The 18,598-nt window shown below is 47.3% G+C and overlaps 2 protein-coding genes across 3 annotated transcripts in view; both read right to left on the bottom strand.

Moving 5' to 3' along the window:
* Window positions 1–3,925: 3,925 nt before the first annotated feature.
* SLC35C2 (solute carrier family 35 member C2) lies at window positions 3,926–9,396 on the bottom strand. 2 transcript variants are annotated; one of them, XM_017822816.1, is made up of 9 exons: window positions 9,257–9,396; window positions 9,025–9,175; window positions 7,276–7,339; window positions 6,991–7,063; window positions 6,662–6,830; window positions 6,287–6,370; window positions 5,779–5,954; window positions 4,960–5,089; window positions 3,926–4,815 (listed from the first exon to the last, which is right to left on the bottom strand). In XM_017822816.1, exons 1-9 carry the CDS (start codon window positions 9,371–9,373, stop codon window positions 4,697–4,699), a joined length of 1,083 nt encoding a protein of 360 aa, XP_017678305.1. In that variant the 5' UTR covers window positions 9,374–9,396; the 3' UTR covers window positions 3,926–4,696. The 2 variants fall into 2 exon arrangements, with proteins under 2 accessions (XP_017678305.1, XP_017678306.1); XM_017822817.1 differs by having other exon boundaries at window positions 5,890–5,954; window positions 9,257–9,347.
* A 244-nt stretch (window positions 9,397–9,640) lies between these two features.
* ELMO2 (engulfment and cell motility 2) overlaps window positions 9,641–18,598 on the bottom strand; it is an 18,603-nt gene continuing 9,645 nt past the window's right edge. Inside the window, exons 9-21 of the mRNA XM_017822569.1 lie at window positions 17,950–17,985; window positions 15,015–15,065; window positions 14,560–14,682; window positions 13,819–13,953; window positions 13,289–13,393; window positions 13,101–13,209; window positions 12,352–12,488; window positions 11,875–12,038; window positions 11,680–11,792; window positions 11,273–11,380; window positions 10,863–10,945; window positions 10,472–10,549; window positions 9,641–9,963 (exon numbers count right to left, since the gene is read on the bottom strand). Of these exons, the coding sequence (XP_017678058.1) occupies window positions 9,763–9,963; window positions 10,472–10,549; window positions 10,863–10,945; window positions 11,273–11,380; window positions 11,680–11,792; window positions 11,875–12,038; window positions 12,352–12,488; window positions 13,101–13,209; window positions 13,289–13,393; window positions 13,819–13,953; window positions 14,560–14,682; window positions 15,015–15,065; window positions 17,950–17,985 (1,443 nt within the window). The 3' untranslated portion in view covers window positions 9,641–9,762. The remainder of the gene's footprint in view (window positions 9,964–10,471; window positions 10,550–10,862; window positions 10,946–11,272; window positions 11,381–11,679; window positions 11,793–11,874; window positions 12,039–12,351; window positions 12,489–13,100; window positions 13,210–13,288; window positions 13,394–13,818; window positions 13,954–14,559; window positions 14,683–15,014; window positions 15,066–17,949; window positions 17,986–18,598) is intronic.

Raw genomic sequence — 18,598 nt, 5'->3', positions numbered from 1 at the left:
CGGCTTGAAGAAGAGAAGACTTGTCAATGTATATAAATACCTGCCAGGAGGGTGGAAAGAAGATGAAACCAGGCTCTTCTCAGTGGTGCCCAGGGACAGGACCAGAGGCAATGGGCACAAACTCAAACACAGGAGGTTCCCTCTGAACACCAAGAATTACTTTTCCCCATGAGGGTGACTGAGCCCTGGCACAGGGTGCCCAGAGAGGTTGTGCAGTCTCCATCCTTGGAGAAATTCAAAGGCATCTGGACACGTTCCTGGGCAGCAGCTCTGGGTGGCCCTGCTTGAGCAGGGGCTTGGACAAGATGACCTCAGAGGTCCCTTCCAACCTCAGTCATTCTGTGATGGAGATCTCCAACCATTCACTTTTCTTGTTTTCTGCTGTTTCTCCACCCTTCTTGGCCAGCTGCCTTTTCCCCTCTCCTCTGCTCAAACCCCTCTCCTTTCATTGCCTTTCTAGGGGTCATGTGGCAGTGTGGAAGGTGGCTGATGGAAGTGTCACAGTGATGGGGAGAAGACAACGGTAGGTGCAGTTCCCAGAAAAAACCTGCATAGATGCAAGGCTGTGAACATGAAAATCTGCATACCACAATGATGAAAAAAAAGAAGAGCCTCAGTGCAGATGCAGGGGTATGGAGTCAGGGGCAATTATTTGCCACTGCAAAGATTGCAGATGAATGTGAGCCCCTTTACAGCCCCAGGCTGGTGGTAACCAGCCTTCTACCCATCTGCATCCGAGCTCCCCCTTCCCCACCTCACAAGGCACCAACCACAAACCTCATAATACAAACTACTGAGATGTTGAGCTGACACAAGAAATGAAGCACATCTTGAGGCAGCCCTACTGCTGGGCACCAGGCCCTGTGTTGCTGCTCTGCCTGGCTACTCCTGTGTGTTTTGGAAATAGCCTGGCTTCCCCACAGTAACTTGCTGATGTTACATACCTTGTTTGCTGGGCAGAGAACCAGAGGAGTGCAGAGGGGTCTGCAGGGACACTTTCTCCTTGCCCTCAGGATGTTTATGGTATTGAAATTTTAGCAGGAAGCCAAGCATCTGTTCTTCAAATAACGAGGCCTCCCAGGAGAATGGGTATAGAGGCAGAATCATCACACATGTAAACACCTGGTCTAACAGGCAGGAACAGAGTTTGCGGAAGGAGAGCAGCACCTCTGAGACTCGTTCAGCTTTGCTTCCGCTGGTTAATGAGTTCAAACACCATCAATATTCAGTGGCAGCCCCGCACTCCCTGGGTATGGCTGTGTGTCAGTGCGTGGGCTGGCACAGATAGGGAAGGTCTGGGCAGCACAAACACACGTGTGTGCTCTCCCCAGCACTGTAGTGCTCCAGAACAGCCCAGAACATTCAGCCTTCACACACCTCCCTTGATGAAAGGGGGGGGCAAAACCAAAAACTGTGGCACACAATGATTGTCTGTACAGAAGATGACTTCTCCCACCCCCTAAAGTGGCTCCTGACTCAGGGCTTGCCAGAAAATGGTCTGCATGACCCGTGAGCTTCACCACCCCTCTCAGATGGCCACAGAGACCACAGTGTGGCACAAAGAGATCTTTTAAGGGCCGGAGACATGGCCCTGTGCCTGCACACACAATTAGGTTTCCCCAGTGTTTCCAGTCCCAAGCCCACTGCATCAATCCAAGCCCCACACAGCTTCAGCAACACCAAGAAGCCTTGTCTACCTCTGGCCAAGGAGCTGCAAAGCCACCCAGGGCTATTTCCAGGGGCAAAGAGAATCTACTGGTACTCCCACCTCCCACTACCATCCCCTGTACTTCTGTCCTGTCTCCTCAGCAGATTCCAACCCTACCTCTTCATGCCTACAGTCTGCACTTCAAGACTATCAACTACAAGACTGTGCCTTCTCATTTTCTTTGTGTGATTTCTGCAGCACTCCTGCCTTCTCCTCCAAGTCCTTCATCTTTGCCTGTTTTTCCATTTTTGGCATTTTCAATGCACAGTAGATGTCTTTCTTTAGACAAAAGAGGGTGGACAGGGGTTCCTTCTTCCTTTCATTAAACATTAGTGCCCACTCAAGCAAGATGGACAGTATCCAACAGACGAGCTGTGCTGCTGCTCTAACACTCTGCTGCACTGCCCTGCACCAGCACAGTCCCACCCAACCCCTCCAAAGCTTACCAACAACTCTGCCATGTTCTCTAGAAGTCACCCAGCACTGCTGCCAAGCAAGACCACATCCAGGTGTAGGGTGACTCAGCTTGGAGGCAGGACTACAGCAAGTGTGAGGACGAGGCCTCCCTTACCTTTTCCAAGAACTGACCCCAGCAGGAAGGTAGTGGCCTCTCACACAGGACCCACCCCCTCAACCCTTGAGGGTTCTGGGAGAGGAGCCAGGCAACACAGGGACAGAAAGGAGCCCCACACCATGCCCCACTGGAGTTACCTAGAGAGGAACACTGCCATTTTCCCAAAGAATCTCAAAGGTTTTACCCCTTCCTGCCAGTTCCCACGTGGACACCTGCCACAGCCTTTTTATGTTGCTCACTGATCTCCTACACTAAACCTGCTGCTTGCACTAGTTGAGCCTGCAAGGTCAGGTGCACCTCGCTGCAGGCAATCAAGATTTGCTCCAAGAGCTCCAGGACAGAGCTGCAGTTCTAGGGCATCACCTCTGTCTTAAAAAGGAAACGAGATTGGAAGCAAAGAGACTACAGGGCTCTACAGTTCACAAGCACAGATTTCATCTTCAAGCACCGTACCTGGTGCAAACTCTGGCTTGGGAACAGTTGCCTTTACCGTGGCATTTATAGGGACCTGAAATCCCAGCCCGAGATTCTACCCCATCCTTCTACACTAGAAGGATGCCTGGGGTTCAGTTCTAGGAGAGTAGAAGGGGAACTGCAAAAAGCAGCTGTGATATGGCTGAACACAGATCATGTGCAGAAAGCACCACACCGAGTAGAGTATTTCATGCTTGGGGCTCACACCTATTGGTGGGATAAACAGGGTGAATCCTGCTGGAAGCATCACAAGTCCCAGCTACTGGAAAATCCAGCTAGAGACACACCAAGCCATTCTCAGCTCCAGGCATTCCACTTGATGCACAGAATACCTTGGTGTGCCAACCTGGCATGGAAGTGCTGGTTCAGTAGCTTTACATGAGGAAGCTGCACCACCTGCTGTCTGCTCTGGAGTCAGTTACCAGAACATCATCAAAGATGATCACTAATAACAAAACTTTTCTTCTTCAGAACAGTTTTTTTTTTTGTTTTTTTTTTTTTGCAGGACATGCTCTTGATTAAAGTCATCAAGAGTTCATATCTGAAAACTGTGAAGCAAGATTACAGAGGGACAGCCTAGTCAAAATGGTTCAGGTCTCAGACAGAATACGAGGAGTTCCCTTTAATACCCAGCTCCTGTCAGGAGAAAGATCACACTGTTATCCCTTGGGGGAGCTCTCTTAAGTTATTTCCACTCCAAAAACTACAAAAGTTAGTACTGAACAAAACTTTCAAAGAGGCGAAAATTCCGCCATGCAAAGAACCGGCCACCTGCCCAACGTCACTTGAGGGTTAGCAGAAAGGAAAAAGCCATCTCAAATCCTGCACTACCCCTCTTTCCTGGACAAGGCTGCAGCATTAACTGATCCAATCCAGCATGGCAAAGAAGGAAGATTCTTACAAAAGCCATAATATTAAAAGTCTTCCCAGGATACATGAAGGCAGACAAGTCAGTATGCTCACTTGGCTGGCATAAATATGAGAGGCTGCAGGAAGTTTTAGTTCTAGAGATCAATGATCCTATTCATGGGCAAGTGTTTTGTTTGCCAGGCCTCAGAAACAATTTGGCATGCAGCAGCAAGGTCAGTGAAGCTCTAAAAGGAAAGGAGTTCAGAAGACAAATGACCTCTGCTTCATGAAGCATAGGTACATAGTGCACAGACAAAAGGGAATCAGAAAAACAGTTTATTTAAAAAACAAAAAATCCCCCTCTCAAAACCCCACATACTTTCTGATAAGCTTATTGCTCAAGTTAGGCCTCCTGTGACACAGCTCTCTCTCCCCTTGGCCTGTAGCACCAGAGGTACTCCTGCATCCTCATCCTGCCTCCAACCAACATCACTTGGCAGGTTCAATTGGTCCCAAATACCAGCATTTAATTCTCTCCTTACTGTGCACACAGAACATGGAGGTCACCAGGCACAAAGGGTCCTTCTCACTGGGACAACCCTAAGGATTTATACAGTCATCTACTCCCACCAGGATGGAAGTTCCTACTTTGTAGAAACATTTAAAAAAAAAAAGGGGAGGGAAGGTATATCTACCTTCTCTTTTGAAGCCAAAGCCTAAAACAGTAAAATCATCCCTGAACCACTCAGCCTGCAGTCCAGGTATGTCCACACACATTCTACAGCCCATGGTCTACACTCTCAGTATTCAGCCTTCAGGATCCCCTAACAGACTTGCTGGAGCATTTCTGTGTCTCATGGGCTGTTCCACATCCACTGAACCAGGGCTTGTCTTCAAAGTTCCTGTGAAAGGAATTTTGCCTGTTTCTTGTGCAGCATTTACAGATTCACACTGTAGCAGAGCAGCAGAATTCTCTCACTAGGCCCTGGCTCTCCTTTGGGTGGTCACAGAGACTTTTGGACTTTCCTCCTAGACAGATATCAGGCAGGTTTGGTAAGAACAGAGCAAGAGACTTTGTGCTTCATGTTCAGTCATTGTTGTGGGGTTTCAACATCCTCTTCCTCCTTGTCCCCATGTTCAGTATGGTGCAGCAGCAGCTCCAGGTCAGGGTCAGAGTTGGCCTCTTTGTGTGGCTCCAGTGTTTTGTCACCTGTGTGCAGACACAGCCTGTTTAGTGACAAACTTGGAGCACACAACAAACCTGACGCTGGCAAAGGAGCTGGAACCAGACACAGCTCCAAGTGAAGCTATGAGAAAGCCCACAAAGAAACACAAAGTGATTTAAAACAATGACCTTTGGAATTCACGGCTTTGAGAACGACATGAAGGGAGATTCCCGACAGGCAGACAGCAAAGCCCAGCCAGTTCAAGAGACTGAGGCGGTCTCCCAGCAAATGTGTGGCGAGGAATAAAATGCAGATTTCCTGTGGAAACAAAAAAACATGACAAGTGGCAGGGCAGGACCTGAGGAGATATGCACGAGATGTTTTACAGCTGCAGCCCAGATCAAGATGCCAGGCTGCTAAATTTCCATCAGCACATTCTTTCATGCGCACGGAGTTCTAAAAACAGTCTTTGGGAACAAACAACCTGTCAAACTGGGATGTGGGATTTTAAGTCATCTGACTGCATAGCTTGGTTACAGAGGAATCTTCCAACTTCTGGACCAGACAGATTTCACATGTCAGAGTTCAGCTCAAAAGTATGTGTGCTGGACTCCTAGCAGGAGGGGAGGATGTGCCAAACTAGATTACAGAGATAGCTCAAACCAATGGTTTGTTCACATACAGGTCTGATGCAAGAGCTTGCCCTTCTCACCCCTCCTCCCTTCCGCACCATCCACTGCTCATGAGGCCCACGTGTTTTAGTCTATCCCACATCACAACAGACTTTGGTCACTAATGGTATTTTTTATAGAACAGCCACTATCTCTGGCCCTTTGCTGTCAGGGACTTCACTGCAGAGACTGAAAGGCAAAGCATCAAGCTCCTGTGCGAGGAGAACAAAAATAACAATCATTTCTAAGGATCTAAAGGAAGTTCCCATCACATAAGGCCCAATAGGGATGACTCAGTACTTGCCTTCTAGTGTTAGCACAGGAACCATGCCTTACCTTAAAAATGCCAGCAATGGAAAGGGTGAGGCTAGATGTTCTGGAAACCAAGAGGAACTCAGAAAAGCCTAGACCAAAGGCAAGAATTCCACCCAAGAACAGCTTCCCTACCAGAGAGAACAGCATTCCTGCTTCATGGAAACGGAAGAGCTTCTCTGATATGGACAAAGGCAGGCCTAGGAACAAGACAGTGAGTAGCAGAATACCTTCCCCAACTCCCAGAATTCCTTTCAACAAGATGGATGGGGGTGGGCTGCTCACATTCCAGTATCAGGAGGATGTGGAGCCAGTTCTTCACAGCCCTTATTTCCACAAGTGTGGCAGGCTACTATTCCTACGCACTCTTTAATGATTTGCCAGCATAAGGTAATTCCAGATCTCTAACTGCTTTGTAAAGTTCACAGCTGTTGACTTATCTAAATGAATCATCTCAAAACACCAAACTGCTAAGCAGTCTCCCCAACCACTCTATAAAGCTATCCCTGCTTTCTCTAATTAACTCACGCACCCTCAAACACCGCAAAGAGTGGGAAGAGCCCCAGGAACATGAGCGGCTGCAGGTGAAACATGATATCAATGGGATTCTGGAGCCCTGAAAGAGGAGAATCAATAACAGACCAGGTAGCAACAAGCCAGGGAATAAAATAGCTCCCAGAGCCTTTATCAGCACCATTCCTAGACACACACCTTGTTTGTGATGCCCACACCTGTGCTGCTGCAGATACCAAGCCACCTTCATCACCCATCAACAGATAACCCCTGCCCCAGGTTTCAAACACCTTCCCTTACAGGAGATGTTTTGTTTCTGCAGCGAGGGCTACCACCTCCTTATTCCCCTCCCCATTACCAGCACCACCCCCCCCTTTCCTAGCACCCTACGTACCCAGCTCAGCCTTCTGCATAAGTATCTGTGTGAGAGTCCAGCGGATGCCCCCAAGGAAAGAGGCACAGAGCACCAGGATGAACCCCTGTGCGTTGAACTGGGTGGACTTGTAGGTGAACATGAAGAGTCCCCCAGCAATGAGCAGAACCACCAGGAGCAACGTCACTCTCTGCGTGAGATCAAACACAACAGAGACACACAACCTCTTGCTTTTCAGATTCATCCACAGAGCTGCATTCTCCCTCTACTTACATGTTTCCTGTGCATGTACTGCCTATTTCCCCGGGCCCGACCTTCTCCCTCCCTAAAGCATTGTGTGGCACCCTTACCATTTCCTCCAGCTTGAAGAGCAGTGAAAAAAGCAGGATGAAGAGAATAGCAGAGGATTTGGTCATCGTGTAGCTGTAAGAACCAAAATACACTGTCAGTCCCCTCCAGTGTAGTCTTTCCCATCAAAATACTATTAGAAACCAATCACCCACTTCTACATTGCTACCAACAAGCCATCACAGACCCTGTGTGCTGACCCCACCGAGTCAAACACCTATTCAAGAAACAGAGCCTGACAAAGCACTTTTCAAACCCCACTCAGGCAAGGTGATGTTTGTACTCACAGGGAGACAGTGACATACAGGAAGCTCCAGTTACTCAGCCCAATATCCAAGGAAGTTGACAGAGCTAAAGAATCAATGAAAAAATCCTGATGTTAACTGTCATCCACTACCTAAAAAAACCCACCACAAAGCCCTGCTACTTGACCGAAAACACAGAGATCAGAGCAGAACCAGGGGGAAAAAAAAAGTTTTCTTCATGTTAACTCTTCAGTACCAAGGGGGAAAAAAAAAAATTTTCTTCATGTTAACTCTTCAGTACCAACATAGCTCAGATATTCTCAGGTCTTTATGTTTCTGTTTTGTTCCCTGTGATTTATGTTGGGCTCAGCACTGCACTCACTGAACAAGCACTGTTAAAAAGCCAGAAATAACTCTTGCCCTCCCTGTGACTGAAAGCCATCACAAATTTGCATAAAGTCTTTTTTGAATGTATCAGAACATGGTAACTGCTAAGTCTGAGGGCCACTGCAAGAAGCCTGAAGAAGCAACAATCCTTAGCACACACTCTTAACCCTGGGTGCAGCATTTGTTACAGTCTATAATCCCCTGTACATAAGTTTCCTACCACAAGAAACAGTTTTGCTGATCCAGGGGCAGGCTATGCTGAAAGGTAATATTGCTGCAGACGTGGAGAAAGCATTTTTCAAGAAACCAGGGGGCATTTTATGTAAGGCATTGCAAACCTTGCCAGAGATCTTAGACCAGATGCTGTTCTGTGGGAGCCAACATAACATACAGCCAAAGAACTGCAGAAGTAGTTACAGTTCTGTGCTCTGAGTAGGAGCTTCACTCCTTGGTCTCAGCTACAGTTCTGTGTGCCACATATGATGAACTTCTCTATCAGGCTCCAACCTGAGAAAGCTGCTGAAATAACATGAATGCATGGCTTGATACCAATGTTAAAGAGAAAATGTTACTTGCAGAAACAACTTACTGAGGTATTGTAGAAGATTCTCATTATTTGCTCTCATGTGCCAGTGGCTCCTTCACAAAGATATGTTCTGTGTGGCCTCTCCCTGCACTAACACTTCTTTGTAATGAGCAATGAAGGTAGCACACCTCAAGCTAAGGCTCCAGGTAGCACCTACACCTGCCCTGCACCTGGTAGGGAAATGCAGGTCTGGAGAGACAGCTGCACCCCCTGGCTCACCCTGTACCAGGGGACTGGCCCTGACCATCCCAGGACAACAAATGGCTCCAGAAGTGGTCAGAGTGCAGCGGGAAATCCTGAGCAGCCGCTTGGAATATGCTGAGTTGGAAGGGATCCATCAGGATCAGAGTCCAACTCCTGGCCCTGCACAGGACATCGCAAGAGTCACACCATGTGCCTGACACCATTGTCCAAATGCTTCTTGAACTCAGACAGGCTTGGGGCTGTGACCACTTCCCTTGTTAGCCTGTTGTAGTACCCAACCACCCTCTGGGTAAAAAGCCTTTTGCTGATATCCAACCTAAACCTCCCTTTACTCAGCTGCATGAGAGTGAAGAGATCGGTACTTGCCCCTCTGCTTCCCTTCATGAGAATGCTGAAGATCACAATGGGGTCTCTCCTCAATCTCCACTTCTCCAGGCTGAACAAGCCAAGTGCCCTCAGCTGCTCCTCATAAACCTTAATCCCAGACCTTTCACCATCCTCGTGGCCCTCCTCTTGGACGCTCTCCAACAGCTTAACGCCTTTTTTTTTTTTAATATTGCGGTGTGCCCAAAACTCATCGCCCCCGGCCCCCTTCCCCTCCCCTCCATCCGTACCTGCGGGGGCCGCCCGGCGCAGACAGTCGGCCCAGGACAGCGCTGCCCGCGGGCGGCCGGAGCGGCACCGCGCCAGGGCTCGGGCGAGCGCCGCCAGAGCGAAGATGAGCAGCAGGTGCAGCAGAGTGACGAGCAGCGGGAACGGGAAGCTCTGCGGGACCGAGAGCCGCTGTCACCGCCGCCCTCCCGCCGCCGCCGCCCCGCGCCGCCCGCCCCGCCACCCCCACGGCACCTTCATCAGCCACTTGTTGTAGAAGGTGATGCCGATGGAGAAGCCGTAGTAGAGCAGCACCAGCGGCGCCGCCAGCGCCGCCCGCCCCAGGGCCGCGCCGCCCGCCCCCGCCGCCATGCGCCCGGCACCGCGCCGGGAGGGACGGCAGGAGGAGGAAGGAGCGGGGATGGGGAGGATGGGGGATGCCGGTGAGGGGTCGGCGGGGCAGCGCAGGGCAGGGCAGGGCAGGGGGGCGGCGATGCCGAGCGGGCCGTGCCGGCGGGGGAAGCGGGGCCGCCGCTGACGTTGCCGGGCGGGGCGGGCGGACGAGCCGGGGCCCGAGCGGGGCGGGCGCGCCGCGGTGACGCTCCGCGCAGGGCGGAAAGAGGCGGAGGAGGCGGCGGCGGCTCGGAGCGCTACTGGTTATTATTGAACCGATACAAAAGGCGGGCGGCGCCGGGTCCCCCGCCCCGGGCGCCCCCGGGTCCCGGTTCCGAGCGCGGCCCGGGCGGTGCCGGCGCGGTGCCTCAGCCGTAGTGGTACACGAAGTCGTAGCTGCTCGGCTCCTTGGGGATCGGCGGCGGCGCTTCGGGGATCTGGATGTTCTCCAAGTCCAGGAGCCTCAGCTTCATTTCCATGCTCAGCAGCGTGTCCAGGTCGCTCTTGGTCAGCTCGCTGGACATGTCCTTCCCCAAGAGAGCGTTAAGCCCATCAATCCAGATACAGTACTGTGGAAAAGAAAGGGTAATTCACGACTCCATGAGGGCATAAATGAGAGGTTACGTTGAACCTTTCCATCCATGCAACAATTAGAGATGCTCCTATATAGCTTCAAAATAGGAAAAAAAACCCCATATCCAACCCCAAAACAGGGCCCACAGATTTCCAGTGGAAGTTACAAGCCTAGAGGTTAAGTGTGACCTCATGGCTGTAGGAGAGGGCCAAGAGTTTCTGTTGTGGCATAACACAAGGAAAAGCAAACCTATTCTAGGCATCATAGGAGGAAAGAAAGTAGCAGTGAAGACTAGGGGAAATTAATGTGGGATTATTTTTTTCTTTTTAAATGAAAAAAGTAACTGCAAAAAAAATGATTCACATTAAGCATCGCCAACATATTCTAAGAATGAACCTGGTGGGAGACAGCCTGTTCAAGTCTTTAATGAGAAGCAACTGATTCTTCTTAATCTCTGAAGCTAATTGCTATATATTCTACTGCTTGATCACTGTGTTTCTTACCTCGTATTTATTAGGTGCAATGAAGTTCAGGGTCTCATCGGGATCGTATAATATGGAGAAGGCCAATTCTAACACTTCCTGAATGGAAAAGAATCTTTCAGTCACCAACTGAACAAAACGTTACAGCACCTTCTGCCTGCCAACCTGAGAGGAGCTGCCTTGCTGCAGCTCAGTACACTTTCCCACACTGGTGAACAATTCTGAATAGACTATAGCACAACCACACAGTGCCCACAGCTCCCAGCAGTCACAAAGGAAAAGGCCCAGATAGGAGATAGGATTTGAAAACAACACATCTGCATTGTGGGAGACCATTTGCTCCTGTTCCTCTCTTTCAGACTTCAGTGCTACAGAAATAGATACTAATGACAGGCAGAAAGGGAGCACTTGCCTTGTTCTGTTTCAGTGCACTTTTCTCCTTCATGTGTGGACAATCCTTCCCTGTGACAATGGCTTTGATGTCTGCAACTGGAACTAACAGTGAAAAAGTAAAACTCCCAAACAAGCAATCCTAACCAGGAAGAGACAGAACTTTGTTTTGTCTTTGCAAACTGAGCATTGTTTGTTTTTTTGGCTCCTTCCCGCAGTTTTCCAAAACACATTACCAGTAAGATCCCAACAGCTGGCTGTTAAAAAAGAAACACCAAGCAATTCCAAGACTTGAAGAATTTGGGAAGGACTGAAAGTTGGTATCACCTCAGTCAGGGTTTCAGCCACAGCTCTTTCATCTTTATCTAGGATTATACTCAGCCTCTAGACAGCAGAGCACAGAACAGTGCACAGCCTGTAATCAGGACTTACTTTTTTCCTGTAGAGATTCAAAGGTCACTTCCCCCTGGGCATTATCTTCCAGATCTCCATAGTGTAGCACCTTGTGATTCAGAGCCAGGCGACAATACCAGAATCTTTCTGGAACACACACCAAGCAGAGTAAGCTGAGCAAAATCATTCACAGGAAGCCTTTCAGTCACTAACATTAGAGCCTCTCCACCCAATCCATCTGCTCCCCCAGCTCCTCAGCACAGCTTCTTGTTCATGAGGGATTCTTAGAAATGCACATCTGTGCCATCCCAAACTACTGGCTGATACGGATAGCCCAGATAATCAGCCTCTCTTTCAGCAACATGCCTGCTGGCAGATTAGTTCATTAGATCTTATTTGCTATAGTTCTTCACATGAGAAAAATGCAGTAGACACTGTCCCCTTACCTTGCCTTCTGCGATTTCCAATTTTTCTAAAGCTGCTTCCCTCACAAAGCCTGTTCAGGCGCTGTTGCTTTATCAGCTCCAGGATCTCAGGTTGGATTTTCTCCCTCAGCTCCCTGGCAATCAAAATACAGAAGAGTAAGCAGAAAGTGGAGATAAGAGCAAGCACAGAAGGCAGTGTTTTTGTCAGGCACGTACACAATAGGGGGTGACTGGAAGTCATCTTGGCTCATTCTCTCAGACTGGCGTAGCCGCAGGATCTCTGAATAGCTCAGGCTGCGCAGCTTGCTCTTGAACTGGTCCAAGGAGTTTGGTTTAGAAGGGAGAGCCCGTGTGATCTGTTCCCTCACAACCTGCATAACCTAAAGAGGTGGGGAAGAGAGAAGAGCAAGTCACATTCTTGCTGCTTACTGGCATCACAGAACCAGGGCACACAGAACTGATGTGGGATAAGTGGGGCCAGGAGTATCAACATACTAGTGACTTTGAAGATCAAGAAAAACTACAAATGACCTCAGGTCATACCAAAGATAAGTTGAGCCATCCCCCCTTACAGCCCACATCAATGCCCCGTTCACATCTTCTGTGCCCTACTCTTTAATGAATTGTACAAGCTGAGTGAACACGTGCTGATCTGCAAAAGATTTTACAAGAATATCTCTTCACCACCCTGACCTTATTAAAATCTTCTGCTGTCGCCCTCATTTCTTTCCAGGTCTTGTTCAACAGCTGGATGCAGATGGCAAACAGTTCCTCAAACGCACGGTCATGGGTGAAAAACATGGGGTGATAGTCATTCCGGCCTTCATTGGCTTCAGGGAGAAACAAACCACAACCACGTGAGCATATTGTACAAAACGTACCTAAAATCCACTACAGTGACAGACAGACACCTGACAGTGCACAATAGTACCTACTCCAAGAGATAGTACCTACTCCAAGAGATTAAGACAGTTTATTGGGAACAGCAACTATCTCCACACTTCACCATGCAAACCTCTATGACTCATGTGCCCTTTTCATCCTAGTCCCCAAAAATGACTGCTTGCAGTATTTCCCACTTTCCTCTGGCAGAATTTCTTACAGTGGTTAATTTTCTTAGAATACTGTGTTGAGATTGTCAGCACTAATAAACTTCTCTCAAGTTCATGATGGTTTCTAGATTATTTTTTTTATACAGCACCCTGCTGAAGCTTAGGAAGTTGAAACTTTCTGCTCGTGTCACTTTTTCAGGAGAACCAGAGAACACACACACCAAATTTCTTACTTTATTTTGACACTGGGACACCAACAAGCTGCCCCTGTCCCTACAGGACAGATGTGAGATCAAGGTTCAAATGCTTGTGAATACTGGGCAGCCTGTAAGCTACTTCCAGAAGCATCAGCCCAGCAATCTGTAAAGCTGGGAAATAAATGGTACTTACGGAGTTCCCCAACCTGCAAGATCTCACAAAGCATCCTGGTGAGTTCAATGGCACTGCGCCCAAAGGGACACTCGTGCTTATCTTCTCGACTGCTGTTCTCCAGAACAATCTACAAGAAGAAGGTGCCACACACACTAAGAAGACCTGCTGAGCTGTTGGCATCTGTAAAAAGCAGCAGCTTCACTCACCCTGATATAGGTGTCCTGATGAAATTTAGCCAAGTAGAGCATGTTGTCCAATGCCAACATCCCTGGAGGAGTCTGAGTAAAATCCATGGCTGGATTGATGTGATTCTGTAAAAAGAAGGTGTAGAAAGAATACAAACAAATTAGCTCAAAGAAATTGTGTGAGAAAATTTTCTGAATGAATTTTACAACTGCCTGTCCATCAAGCACTCTCTCACACCTATCCAAGAGGTAACCTTGGATGACAATGCCATCCAAACTTTCTAGAAGAAAGGCTGATTCCACATTCTTCATAGTGCACATAGTAAGTAAACATCTCCAGAGAATGTGCCTAATGAACCCTGGCATTTAACTAATTGGTAAGTTCATAAAACTTCCCTGGGACTTTGAGTGTAGCTGAATTTCTAAATTCAGATGCAGAAGTTTGGTAAAGCAAACAGCTATTTCTGTTCCTTATTTCCCCACAACTCCAATGGAGATTGTTTAGATTGCCTTCACATGGTTTAGAGTCAGCCCTCTCTCTAGATGCCTACAGTGAATCCCAGCATCTTGTAGTCCTTGGTGTACATGGCTTTGCGTTTCTCTGTTCCACTGCCAGGGACGTTGTTGCTGTCGGACTCTGCATCGAATGCAATTCTTCTCAACTCAAATATGATGTCTCTCTGTGCCTGAAAGACAGAAGGCAGGGAAATGCCAACGTGATCAATCACTGGGGCAGTATTTTCACATAATGCACAGAACTACCGCTCCTTTCAGAGGTCACACAATGAAATACAGAAAAATGCCAGAGGTCATTTACACTACACAAGAGGCAATCCATTTCAAAATTGGAAGTTTCAGTACACTGGAGTAAGGCAAAGTATTTGTTGGCAATTTCTAGGCTTTCAGATAATGCTAAGGCATTTCTCACTAAAGACTACAATGCATCTAAGAACTGAGTAACAGATACTTAAAAGTGCCCAGTTTCCTCGTATACTGCAAAGAAATGGATCAGATGCTGTGCCCTCCATAGAGGTGGAGTAACCAGTTTGACAGCTGGCATCACACTGGTCAAGAAAGGAGTATATGGCTTCCAGTGACCACTTACATCTCAAAATCCCACAGCAAGCAGCAGGATAGTCATGAGCATACCCTGATCTCAGGGACTACAATGTGAGGGGTGGTTTTGGAACCTTATGCACCATCTACTGCAAATTCTATAGAGCTAAGGAGCTCAGGTATAAGGCCCCTTGTACATCCTATTCTATCAGATCTTACTCAGCTCTAACAGTCACCTGATCATTGGGGTCCATCTTGGTCATCATTCTCTCTTCCAGGAGATTAAAGGTCAGGACCTGGAGCACGTACAGCTGATGGGCCATCTCTGTTTTAATGGGGCGGTTTCCTCTGATCACATGCTGCAAAATAAAGGATAGGGAAATGAAGGGAGTACAAATAAACACTTAGGTATTAGCTCTAGGCATATGCCAGGCTGCATGCACATCTCTCTGTGTGAAGATTCAGCTGTTTAACCTCCATATTCCACCAGAAGCATAATGATAATGCTCTGTAACAGCTGAAAGTAGCATCCTGATGACTCCCTTTTGAACAAGTGAGTGACCCCAGCTTCACCTCTGAAAGAGTCAGTTTTCAGGAAGTGCCCTGAGGGCAGCTGACTTTACACCATGCACAAGTGAAACCTCTACTGAGGGAACTTTAGGAAGCACTGGGTTATTCCAGACATACTTACATTCAGGATTATAGACCTCAGATGCTTCTGGGCAAATGCATTAGCCATTTCCTGTTGTGGAATTTAGAGAAGAAATAACATGAGTGAAATATAAAACAAAAGGCCCACATTGTGCAGAAAGGAGAGAATGAAATAAGCCTATGGACTGGAGATAGCACTGGCACACAACAAAGTGCTTCTACTACACACTGTCAATTTAGCATGGCATCTCACCACAAAGCAAGCATCAGGTTGGGATGCAAGGATCATCTTTACCATGGCACAACTCAGAGATGGCTCCCCTACAAAACATTAATGTGGAGAAAGGCACTGGTGTGGTCAAAGCACAGAAGCAAATTTAGCTTAACGTTGGACATCTAATGATACTTCAGGTATGGCAGCAGGGAGCATACTGTGGGTTGCCCAGGAAAAATCTGTCATCTACAAGAGGTTCCTCCAATTAGCATTTCACAGCTTTCTACACCAAGGTACACCCAGGAGAACAAGGGCTAGAGGATGCAGGTTTCACATCTCCTCCCGCTCTGACATTTACATTTCCTTTGTCTCAGTTCCCAAAGAGATGTTCAGAAGTCAGTTTAAGCACAATTTGCAGAAGCATTTATTTCAGTTTACAAAAAGGCAGGGTAGTAATTTTCATGCTTACAGGAAAGCTTCCACTTTCCCTCTTTACTGCATGGCTTCCCTCCCCAGGTGAGGAGGGTTTCCCAGCCATGGAGTAATGATGACAAACAGTCACAGCAGATGCAAGATGCCTCCAGTTCCAGCACCAATTACACATGCACCTGCAAAAACCTAACCTGTGCTTTCCTTGTAAATTGTGAAGATGCACTTTCTAACATAGCAGTGATTTCATTACACCTGCAAGGAGAGCGGCACAAGTGCTAATGTCAAAAGGGAACGTTATCAAGAGTTTGCTGCTACAAGCAAAATCTCTGGGTAAGAAAAATCTGTTGGGCATTATATCATCTGGAAGAGGTCCAAAAGATCTGACAGTCTGAGATCTCTTCACATTCCTCTGCAGTGCAGATTGAGAGTTGGGAGCAGATGTGGAGTCTCAGACAATTGCATTCAATCAGCTGCACATTCTGAGCAATCCAAGACTGTTCCAACTGCTCATATCAACCCTGCTCCTGACAGACTGTAAAAAGCCTGGTCAAATGTGTGCATTAACCTTTTTCCAAGTTCCTATTATCACTTTTGATCCAGATAGAAACCTCCTAAGCCAAGACAGTGATAACACTGACTGACAGCCAAGCTGTGATGGCTGCAAGTTCAGCAGCATTTGTGTGACAACCGAAGTGACTCAGTGCTTGAGTGGAAGATATCTATGAAGTATCTAGATGAAATAGATACTTTAGATAGATACTTTACAGCTTTTAGAGATAACACACTGCCCTCTGAGTCATTATTTTTTACTACAGTTTGTGAGATGCAGCACTGAGAACAGGACAAGGCCTGCTGCTGGGATTTGTTCATGCACGTGACACAAGGAATCCTTACTCTGAAGGATTTAGTTTGTACACGGGATGAAGTAACAAGTGACTGAAGCAGATAAAAAGGGGGAAAGACAAAGACAATTAAACAATTCTAAACAGCATAGAAAGAAGCATGAGCACACACACAGTCTAACCACTGCTAAGGGGTCTATGTTCTGCTGAGAGTCCAACAGGGCCCACTTTGCTGCTTGACACAGTCACAAAATCACAGAAGCATTTATGCTGGAAGAGATGTCTTTAGATCACCTAGTCCAACTCCCCTGATTCAAGCAACATCAGGTAGAGCAGGTTGCCCAGGACTGTGTCCAGTCAGGATTTTAATATTTCCACTGATGGAGACTCCATAATCTCTCTGGGTGACCTGTTCCAGTGTTGATCACTCTAACACTAATTTTGTGTGTTTGTGTGTATGTTCACATGGAATCTTCTTTTAAGCTGTGCCCACTGCCTCTGGTCCTGTCAGCAAGCACTACTGAGATGAGTTCCCACTTCTTTATTCCCTTCCATCAGATATTTATAGACAGAAGACCTCCCTGAGCCTTCTTTTCTTGAGGCTGAGCAATCCCAAATCTCTCAGGCTCTATTGATATGAAAGGTACTCCAGTTTCCTAATCAGCTTCATGGCCCTTTGTGGTCATGTGGATTGTGTTCAAGGGGAAAAACAAAAAAAAAGTGAAAGATCCCTTGGAATTTTGTCTGCTTGTATCTTGGCTGAATTACCAGTAGATAAGTATAATTTTTCTTATTTTCATGTATTAAGCATATATATTAATTTTAGAAATTATGTAACATTTATTGAGACAGCAGTTTCCCCTCTGAAGGCACTGCATCCGTGGCAAAAGTGGAACATCCTCTGTGCCACCCAGAAAATCTAAAAAATGTACCAGAATCTCAAGATAAGAAGGCTGCAAATCAACCTCTTAACAAGAGTGGTGATTTCCATGGAGATAGCACAAGGCAAAAAACATTCTTATACTACAATTCCCATAAGGGAGAAGTCACAGATCAGGCAGAATTTATGCTCTAGCCCCCAGTCAGCAACAGATTTTGTGACTGCTCTTCACAGACAAACAGCTCTATCTTTACAAGGACACAGCTGGATATAAAACTGTCATTGAGATCTGGGGTATAAAAAGTTAAAAGACACTCAGATTGCTAAAGAACTGGTCCCAGTTTTACAACTGGTTCACCTGATCAGTCACCAGTTTCCTTTTACAATCATCTGTGTGATCTTGTTTTCACAGTAAGTCATTCAAGGTTTCTCTTGCTGCTGATTCTTTTCCCCTCCACAGTCTGAGTATGTCCCCACCCTTCTCCCTAGGCTCATCCCCTCTCTGAAGCCTGTGTGCATCTTCCCTGGGATACAAGGAGGCACAGCTGGAGGAAAGCTAACATGCCTACAGCTCCACACGACCAGCCCCCAGGCTTGAGTTACTTACAGTGATGGGCAGGTCTAGAGGGTTAAGCAGCTTGTCCTGCTGGCAGAAAGCAAAAAAAGGCACAAAGAGAAGCAGACAGGATTTAGCTCAGAGTCCAGAAACAAGGCACAAACGGGGCACTAGAGAAGAAAGGCTCAACAAAGCAAAGCTACACAATACACACATATGCACATAGCTGAGACCTTGGGGGTTCCTCAGAGCAGGACAGGTGTTTAACTTCTCACATTTGCCAGCAGGAATATCCCCCTATGACTTCAAGAAGGTCCCCTTTTGGGGGGGAAGGGGGAGATGTGGTGTTTGTTTAGGAAGTACATACAAACCCAAGGACTCTACCCAGCCTACCTCTCCCATACACAGTTAACTTTCTTAAAGAATTTTCCCATGCTGTCTGGAGGATTACCTTCTGTTCTCTCAAGGTCTTTCAGAATCCTTTCTGAGCATCTCCTAAATAGAGATGTGTGCTCCAGGACACATTATTAATGGGATGGTACTTTTTCTCCAATGTTGCCATACTGAAACAGCCACATAAGCTCTTGGCAAGGTTTGAGGTCTATCTTGCCCAGACAATGTGATTTCTGAGGCATAAAGTAAACAGCCAGCAACCATTATTCAGGTTTAAAGTCAAAAGGCAAAAACAAACCTGTCTCTT

The sequence above is a fragment of the Lepidothrix coronata genome, unplaced genomic scaffold, assembly GCF_001604755.1.
Source record: "Lepidothrix coronata isolate B3197 unplaced genomic scaffold, Lepidothrix_coronata-1.0 Scaffold99, whole genome shotgun sequence".
NCBI lineage: Eukaryota > Metazoa > Chordata > Aves > Passeriformes > Pipridae > Lepidothrix > Lepidothrix coronata.
This window is presented reverse-complemented; position numbering and strand designations above follow the sequence as displayed.